General features: G+C 27.9%; 2 protein-coding genes across 2 annotated transcripts; both read left to right on the top strand. All coding sequences in view use genetic code 12, as the record gives it.

Moving 5' to 3' along the window:
- Positions 1-3,017: 3,017 nt before the first annotated feature.
- KGF55_000444 (uncharacterized protein) lies at positions 3,018-6,254 on the top strand (the record flags this gene model as incomplete). Its single annotated transcript, XM_051759373.1, has 1 exon — positions 3,018-6,254. One exon carries the CDS (start codon positions 3,018-3,020, stop codon positions 6,252-6,254), a length of 3,237 nt encoding a protein of 1,078 aa, XP_051617181.1.
- Positions 6,255-8,228: 1,974 nt separating this feature from the next.
- On the top strand, positions 8,229-8,771 carry KGF55_000443 (uncharacterized protein; the record flags this gene model as incomplete). The annotated part of the gene is made up of 2 exons (XM_051759362.1): positions 8,229-8,361; positions 8,563-8,771. The coding sequence occupies 2 exons, from the start codon at positions 8,229-8,231 to the stop codon at positions 8,769-8,771; spliced, it is 342 nt and encodes a 113-aa protein (XP_051617180.1).
- Positions 8,772-9,791: the final 1,020 nt, after the last annotated feature.

Genomic DNA, 9,791 nt, shown 5'->3' with positions numbered 1-9,791 from the left:
TTTTTTTTTTTTTTTTTTTTCTCTCTACCTTCGTGTGAAAATCCACTAATTACACAAAATGAAATATAAATATGAATGATATGAATTTTATATCTTACAGATAAATCGGAGAAATATAATTCAAGGAGTTACATAATACTACTTGAATAGTTAAAGAATAATATAAAATAAGTGAAAACATTATCAAAATGATAATAATTAAGTTAATAGTTAATAAAAATTTTCTATCAATAATCAGTTAATCAATAAGTTAACTGTTACTATTTTAATCGCACAGACTTCTAGTCTCGTTTTCAATTGATTCACCGTGTTTGAATGTCTCAAGCTAGAAATCAGAAAAAAATGTACGAAACGCTAAAATAAAAGAGTTTTTGAATTACCTCTACGCAGACTGATTGTTGGGTACATGTTTTGGATTAAAATGTGATCTGATATAATTGAGTGTGATTTCTAAGGCAAGTTTAACAGCCAAATAGAGAGTAGAATTGTAAAGTCACAGAAAAGAATCCCTATAAACAATTGAGCAAGATCCATTCGGTTAAGCTGTTTCATTCCTAATGATAAAATCTCAAGGTAATAAAGTACCGGTGTTTATCGTGTTACTAACTTTTCATCAAAAATTTGCAAATAAATACGCCAATAAACGTATAAAGTTTGTTATTTAATTTTATACTACTCACTAATCAATGATTTTAATTCTAAGTTAATTCAACTTTTTTCTTATTTTATAGTCTATGACATGATATGATCAAACCTGAACAGCTCATGAAAATTTAGAAACTATACTTATTACAATTGTTCGTACGACTACGTAAAACAAATATATCGTTTTCTTGATAGTTTCAATTTATCTATTATTAAGTAGAAAGCCGCAATTAATTTAGAGTTGTTTTTTTACGTAATAAGAAAATATGTATGGAATTTACAAAATGAATATTTCAAAAATAAATTTATAAATTTTTACGTTGCAGTATACAACTGTTGTATATCATTTGATTTATAAATCTACAACTCAAAAATTACAAACATGTTCATATTGATTAACGATATATCCTGTTTGGCTTTACAGCGATGGATTTGATTTGAATTCAACTTGCAATAGGTTAACAAAATAAAAATTATTCAACAACTAGTCGTTTCAACAATAATATTCTTTTAACCAACGGTTCATACGGAATGATTGTATTTAAGACTTTAATTTAATTTAGTTGACACTTTGATTAAACGTCACCTAATGATTGGGCTTAACATGTTTCAAACAGAACTGATGTTGATCATCCATTTTTGATATCTGATATTATAATAGTTTAAAGCATAATGAGATTCACAAGGCAATCATTAATGCTATCATGCATTCTTTGTCGATATATATTACTATAACATATGATTCAAATCTAGTTAGATTATCATAATTGCAACATATGGTTGAGGTAATCTTTATTTTCAGCTAGATTGTAATTTTTATCGCTTTGCGAAAATCAACGATGAATTTTTACATCTTGAAAATATTATCTGAAACGGTGCTGAGGATGAACTTGTGACATTCTTGAAATACCTGGAAATATGAGCTGGAATGATGTAAGAAGATTTGATGACGACGTGTTCTGAGGAACTTTCATGGAATAGAACATTGGACTAAAAAATTCAAATAATGATTATATATGACTTATGTAAGTGAGCTTGTTTAACATTATGGGTAAACCAAAAGTTCTGTGATTTGATGGAGTAAATTTATGATTATCGAAAAAAATTCCAATGATCCAAAAATATTAGTCAGAGCAAATTTAAGAACTTAGGAAAAATGATTTGATGGTAGTTTTAATGACCTAGTTGGAGTGAAGTTGAAGATTAGGTAAAGCAAACTTGGTCATTATTTTGTATTTAAATTTTATTTTAGTCACTATTACGAATTTGCATAATGATTGAGACAATCTTTTATGACATAAGGACTTTAGCTTCATAGTAGTAAACACTTGCAAAATAATTCGGTGCCCATTTTCTATAATTTTAAAATCCCAGGATATGTAAATAGCAAACAAACAACAATTTGGTGCATTATTTCATCATTTAAAAATATTGGTTGGGACTAAAATAAGTAAACAGCAAATTGATTTAATAACAAATTTCTGAGACTTGGGAATATTAGTTGGATAAATATCAACCAGACAAATTAAATTCTTGGAAGAAGTTGCTGACTGCTAATGATTAGTAATTTCTGATCATATAATATTAATCAGCACTTATTGATAATCAGCATCCATTTAAACTTATCGACCAGCAAAAACATAATAAGGCTGAATTTTCCTAATGACTGAAAAATGAAATTCTAAAATTAATAAAATTTTTTCGAATAGCAAATTATGACTGATGAACAAAACGAGTTTAAAGCTAATCCTAAGGGATATCGACAATACTATTGTTGAATTTTGAATGGATGTAAGTTTGTTAATTGACGAAGTTTTTTGTCGTGTCGTGACATTTTGAATCTGGACACACTGAAACAACCCTCATACCTACGTGGTACATTTTCATGTTTGATATTTGTTTTTGAATTTCAATATATAAAGTTCGGGGTTTGTTGGGTATAATTGATTGTGCTGTTTTGACTACTTACTAGAGTGTTATTAATGTCATTTTGAAATTTTAGACGTGTTTTTTTTTTTTGTTGTTGTTTTAACTTCAATTGACAACCAAAATTTTAAATTGGCCACCAAAAAAATATACTTATGAGAAATCACTCGTTTTTTCATTCAATTCTTTAATCATCATCATTAAACTTTATACATCAAACTATACCAATCAATTCATTAATTTTCATCATAATCTAATAGGTGGAATAATATCAGTTATTCTGCAATTGAAGACCAATCTTTTTAAATTAAAACAAAATTTTATCTTTAAATAAAAAACACGTCTGTCTTTATTTCATTCATTATATCCATTCATTTTCAATCAATTAAATTCATACAACTAATACTCAATTGCAAGTAGAATATATTTGGAATTAACGTTTTATCATGGAATCTAAGGGGGATCAAGATTCCAACGATATGGATACCACATTACTTAATTTCAATAGATCTATATCACAAATTAATTCAAATGACCAACAAAATACATCATTCGTCATTGACTCGCATGGTGATGTAGAATCAGAGTCAGATGTTGATGCAGATGATGATTCAAATGGTTTGGATGAAGATTCAGATGGTTCAGAATTTTTACCTGAAGATGATGATATTAAAACTAAGGATTGGTATCTAGCACATTACTCATCAAAATTATTAAAATCAATTATGCAATCATATATGATGTTGGATGGCGATTACCAAGATGGATTCGCTCACTTCAGAATGAATTATCCTGAAGAAGCTAAAGACAAATCAGTTGAAGAAATCGATAAATGTTTTGAATGTTTGATTGATAGTTTGAGAACTACCACTTATGACGAAAGTACTGTGGATATAATTGGTGAAATGTTAAAGGAAAGTAATGATGAAAGGTTGCTAGAAGATATTGAAAAGATACTTGAAAGAGTGCCTAGACTATTAGAAATTGAAATTATTTATATTTATTATTCAAATTTTGGGTCAAATAATAAATCCGGTACTGCTTATTCGATGGCAGAAAAGGAAATGTTGATGAATGTTACCTTGAATAGAAGTGGATTTTTGGTAGATGCAATTAATGAGCTTCAAAATCAAGGTTACTTTAAAACTAAAACATCAGGTAGTGTCACTTCTATATATGGCAAATTATTGAGATCTTTAGAAGCTAAAACATTTTCCAACAATGAAATAGAATTTGTCAAAAAATTGTTGACTAATGTCCCAACAAATCAGGTGTTGGAAATGGTTAGAAAGTGCAACCCTCCAGTTACTTTAAATACCCTAGATATACTTTACATTTACCATATTGAAATACAGGAAAATTCGCTTCCCCAATCTTTTTGGAACGTTCGAGACAAGGCTATAGTCCTACATCACTTATTGAAAAGAAAAGGGTCTGTTGATGAGGCCACAGATGACATGAAAAAAAATGTTCTTCAAGGTCGAACAAATTCTGCAGTTCAACATATTTATTCAACACTACTTGGAATTTACGGTAAAAAACATTACACTGATGACCAAATCAAATTGGTGGAAACAATTTTAAAACATTCAAATGAAAATACTTTATTACAAGATATTAAATCGAATAGTGATAAATTCTCCGAGTTAACTTTGGTGGATGTTGTATATGTTTATTATTTTAAAGTTAAAAAAGTGTCGTTCAACAAATCAGAATATTCTGAGTTTGAAAAAGTTCTAATACTTAATCAAATACTTCAAAGAAAGAAAGAAATAGCAAAAGTTGTTGCAGAACTACTCAAAACTCATTTATTTGGGAGAACACCAACAGGTATTTGTGGAACATACCATCACATTATTGCTGAACTAGGAAAGAAGAAATATACTACAGAACAAATAAAATCAGTAGAAGCAACTTTTCAAGATGCAACCCCAAGCACCATTCTCGACTATCTCATAAATGAAAGACGTCCTTTTCATTCATCATTAAATTCAATTGACGTCGTCTACATCTATTACGTAAAAATTTTAAAAGTATCAGGCTATAAATCTGCTTATTCAAAGGAAGAGAAAGAAGTAATGATGTCTCGTATTTTAGGAAGAAATTACTCCACTCTGGTCATGGAAGTAATCACAGACTTGATCCAAAATGACTTCTGGGGCCGAACAGATCTGGGACTTGCATCAACTTATAACAACATGAATCTAGAATTCAAAAAGAAGGAATACAACAAAGAGCAAATTGAATTGGTTGATTCACTATTTAGAAACGTATCTAATTCAGATTTATTACGAAATGTTAGAGCAAATATGAACCAGTTGTCATCATTAAGTGTTTTAGATGTATTATATATACATTACGTGAAGCTTGTTAAATTAGAAGAAAGAGAAGAGTTTGTACTTCAAAAAATATTGAGTCGAGATGGTAGTATCGATGATGAGGTTTTAAAATTACGTCAAAATTACTTTTATGAATGGGACAAGTCATTTGTACACACAATTTATAATAATGCTATTGCTAAATGTGAAAACAAAAATTACACTGAAGAAGATAAAAAGAAGGTAAATCATTTATTAAGAGACACGGATGACGAATCAATTTTATTGAATATAAAATCAAACATAAACCAAATTTCTAATTTAAACACTTTAGAAATTTTGTACATCCATTATGCCATTAACCAGGCTGTATTAACTCAAGAGCATCTTAATTCGGCCGACATAAATTTCATTTTGTTTGAAGTTTTCAATAGTTCCAAAACATTGAAAGATAAAATTGCTGATTTAAAAAAAAAATATTATAATCATAAAACAGAATCAAGTCTCAAAAAATCATATGACAAAACAATATACCAATTGAATAGGAAGACGTACAAAGATGAAGAAGTAGCTTTTGTCACAACCACATTTGGGAACACAAAGACCCAAAACCTTATGCATGAAATGGACTCAGCTGCTTTACCTGAAGGTTTAAATGCTTTAGATGTAATATTTCTTTATTTTAAAAAGGTGACAAAAACAAAGGCTACAGTAGAAGAAAGATTTTCTGAAGAAGAAAAGTTAGCAATATTACATCATTTGATTGGGAAAAAAGGTTTGACAAATAAAAGTGGATTGGCTAAGGCTGTCTCACAAATTAAAAAAAATTTTCCAATTGATGCAAAAGATTACACTGTATTTACTTTGTTTCAGAAGATTAATGAGAAATTGAGTTCAATTAAATACACTGATCAACAGGTAAAATGGATCAAATCTAATTTTAAAAACACCAAGTTTGATGATTTATTGAAAGAAATCAATGAAAAAGTCGAGCAATCACCTAATTTGAGTAAGCTCGACATATGTTTCGTGTATCATACTGAAATTATAAAATCGGTAACAATCAAAAAAGATAGAAAAAAGGCAAACTTGACTAATGCTCCCAGTTTGGAACAAGATAGAAAAGAGGTAAGCTTGAACAGTGATCTGAGTTTGAGAAGATCCCTTAGATTCGCAAATCAATCAAATGTGGTTCCGTTGACAAATACTGAGGTTGTTGAAGATAATATAATTGGTGTTGAAAATAATTTAATTAGTGTTGAAGATAGTGAAATTGAAGAAGATAGTGAAATTGAAAAAGATAGTGATTATGAACCTGAAAGAACAAGTAGAAGATTAAAGAAAAGAAAAATTGCAAATACATAAGAAATTTGGTATTTAAATTTAAATAGCTTATCTACTAATTTATATAGTCTATTATATATTAATTGGTATAGAATGGCTTAATATAGGTTCATATGTAGATGAAGAAACAAAAAAATAAGTAAATGGCTTTAGTTATTAAATCTTACTTCCTCATAAATTAATCCTGAAAAACAAAATAATTCAAATTAATAATTACTTCAAGTTAATCATTAATTCATCAATAGAATTTTCGTGAGCATTTAAATATTAAAATAATAATTCCTCTTGTTCATTCATTTAATATACTATTACTAAAAATATTTTATCCATTATTATGTTTTATTTTCAATCACCTTAGTTAGTGATAAATCCTTCTTACTTAGCTCTTTCAATTTCTTGGAATTCTCATTAATGTTTTCATTCTCCTCCTTAAAATTATCATGATCTTCTTCTATCTTAGTTTCTTCATTCTCTCTATAGTTTCTTGAATCATTTTCATTGTTTTGGGTCTTATAATACCTTCTGTTCAAATCCGGTTTGAAACCATATTCTTTTTATAGTTCGTCATGCTTCTTTTTCTATAGTTAGTTGATGTTGTTTTGATATAATTTACATATTCAAAAATTTCAATCTTCTTTTGTACGAAACGAACATCATTTTGAACCATTATAAAAAATTCCATTTTGAACCATTGTAAAAAATTCATCAATATCAGGAAGTTTGATTGTTTTATTATTTTCCCATTTTTTAAATATTGGAACTAGTTTTTGACAAAATATATTATTAAAATTATTATTCGCTGCAATATGATAACAATCAGTATAATTACCACCAATTGCATCCTTATTTAATTCTGTTATAAATTCACCTAATTCTTCAGTTTTTCCAATTTCTTCAAATTTTCTTCTTCTTTCTGGATGTAGTTCATAATTAGTTGTATTTAATCTGATTGCCACATCTTAAGCAAATCAATTATTCAATACATTCGATAAATTTGGATCAATATATGAGTTTAAGTAAGTGACTCCAAATAACTTTTAAATTTAAATCATCTACTTCTGGAATTTTGTCTTTCAATTGCAATAACTTTCCGTCTTGTGAGTCTGTATATAACTTTTCATCAAACTTTTGAATTAGCTACATCATTTCAGAAGGTTTTTTAAAAAGAATTAACTTAAGTTTGTCAACTTGTGAATTAAACTCATTTGGAGTTGTAATTGTTTTTCAAACCGTTATAATGATTAAAATTCTTCTCAATTTTGCTTACATCCTGGTAGCGTCGCATTATTGTGATTGATTATTATTCAGTAAATAGAATTTAGAAGATTCGAAAGATAGCCAAATTCAAATTCAACTTCAACAAGAACAGAAAATTCAGTTCAAAAGATTTCAAAATCATGTTAAATAAGGTATTGATTAAGATCGTAAATTAAGATTTTAGTTGGAGATGAAAAATATAGAACGATCTAGCAGAATAGACAAGAGATGACAGTACTTTATCAAAATGCTTGTGTATTCAATGGGGAAAATTATGACAATATATATTTAAGACCAGTTCTTTCACAATTTAAATCGATGTTTTCAGAGTATATGAATAGTCATTCAAATATATCATCTCCAGAATAGGTTCATAAAATTGCCTGTCGCTTTGTATCAAAAAAGCTGAAGCTTTCACGTATGATTTTTTTTTTACGACAGAACTGGATGATGCTTTTGATACAAAGAAGGTAGAAGAAAGCGATACAAGTGATTCAAGTGATTTTTATAGTGATTCTAGTGATGACAAGGAAGAAAGATTTAGAAAATATAAATCAAAGTCCAAGAAAAAGAAAAATAAATTCCAAATACCTGATGGGAATCAGAAGTTACAAAATCTTTTTATTTAAAGGTAAGGATAAATATTCGATACCAAATTTGCCTAAAATAATTTTCGTAAGTTAAGTTTCATCAAGCAGAATATTCAAACCTTAGAAGTTTTTAATTAAGTCTAAATTCATGAAGATCATAAATAGATTAGGTAAAGATGAGAAAATTAGTAATACTGATCATATTGTTAAAAAAGCTGTTAACTCATCCTATTTTGGGGAGATCAATTTGATTTACCATATTCACAAGAGGGGAAAGAATTGTTAGAATTTATATTGTGAAGTATTGAGTATGAGCCATATGCTTGATCCAAAAGCTGGCCATCCAATAAGATAAAACAATTATGGAGACCAAAGCTTTATTTGATAAAACAATGCAAAAATTAAAGGAAAAACAGTACACTGATACTGAAAAAATTCAAGTGATTAGTGAATTTGAGATACCAAAATTGATTCATTGATAGATCAAATTTTCTTAAAAATTAATAAATTTCTCACATTGGTGCCATTGGATGTTCTTTATATCTATCTCAAACATGAATTACCCATTAAGACCGAGAATTTTGACTTGAGACGCTCAAACAGATTGGCAGGGGGACAAGATGAAAATCTTATTGAAGATGAAGAAGATGTTAGTGATGATTTGAATAGTGATGCTAACGAATATGAATAACTGAATGGAAATGGAAATAAAAGAAGGAAATTTAAATGGTAATAAATTATTTCTTTTTGAGTTTACTTCATCAATTGATGAGAATATGATCGATTAATGGCCTCTTTTTATTTCAAATATCTTCTTCAACATCTAAACAAACCATAGAAGAATAATCTTTCAAATGGAAACTGGAGTAAAATTTGAGAGTGTAATGCATCTCATCTTTTGCAAGTTATCATTCGTCTTAATCAAACTCATATTGAACTTTAACTCTGAGGTCGCTTTAGTGTAGCATGTACCTTAAAAGTACTTGTAAAAACAATGGATACCAGACAAATTGAAAAAGTCAATCGAAATTCGATGTTTCAAATGAATGTTTCTTGTCAATTCTGTAATTCTCCATTTTTTAACACACTTCTGGTTTCACTACAAGTATCATCATCATCAATAGTAACATTAGGGTTTGATTTGATATCTTGATCACTCATCTTTGATTAACCTTTTTAGTTTGTTCTTCATTTCATATTTCAACTTTTTCAAGAAAATCGAACTATATCTATATCATTTTAATATACTATTAAAACTCATTTTAGTTTAATTTAACTAGTATTCAAGTCATCCTTATTACATTTCATACAAATCTTAATTCACATACCAATTCATTAAATCATATATTATTCTCATATGTATGATATTTAAAACATTTAAATTAATCATATAAAGTTCTTGTCATTACAACTTAAAAACACATTATCAAAGCATATCATTTCAAAGAATTCAAACTTATATAAATAAATCTTAACCTCAGTTAATATTTGAACACATTAAAACTTTATCATCTCTTTTATAAGATTGTTTCACATATCATCTAAGATCTTGACTTCTGCTAATATCCAATCACATTTCACATTATCAAACTTTATTTTTTCTCCACAACTTAAACTAATCACATTATCATTATCCAGATTATCAACATATTCAACAACCTTAATATTTCTTATAAACCTCCACAACTTTGATCAATCATTAACACACATT

Source organism: Candida pseudojiufengensis (assembly GCF_024610245.1).
Source record: "Candida pseudojiufengensis strain CBS 10847 chromosome Unknown scaffold6, whole genome shotgun sequence".
Lineage (NCBI taxonomy): Eukaryota > Fungi > Ascomycota > Pichiomycetes > Serinales > Debaryomycetaceae > Lodderomyces > Lodderomyces pseudojiufengensis.
This window is presented reverse-complemented; position numbering and strand designations above follow the sequence as displayed.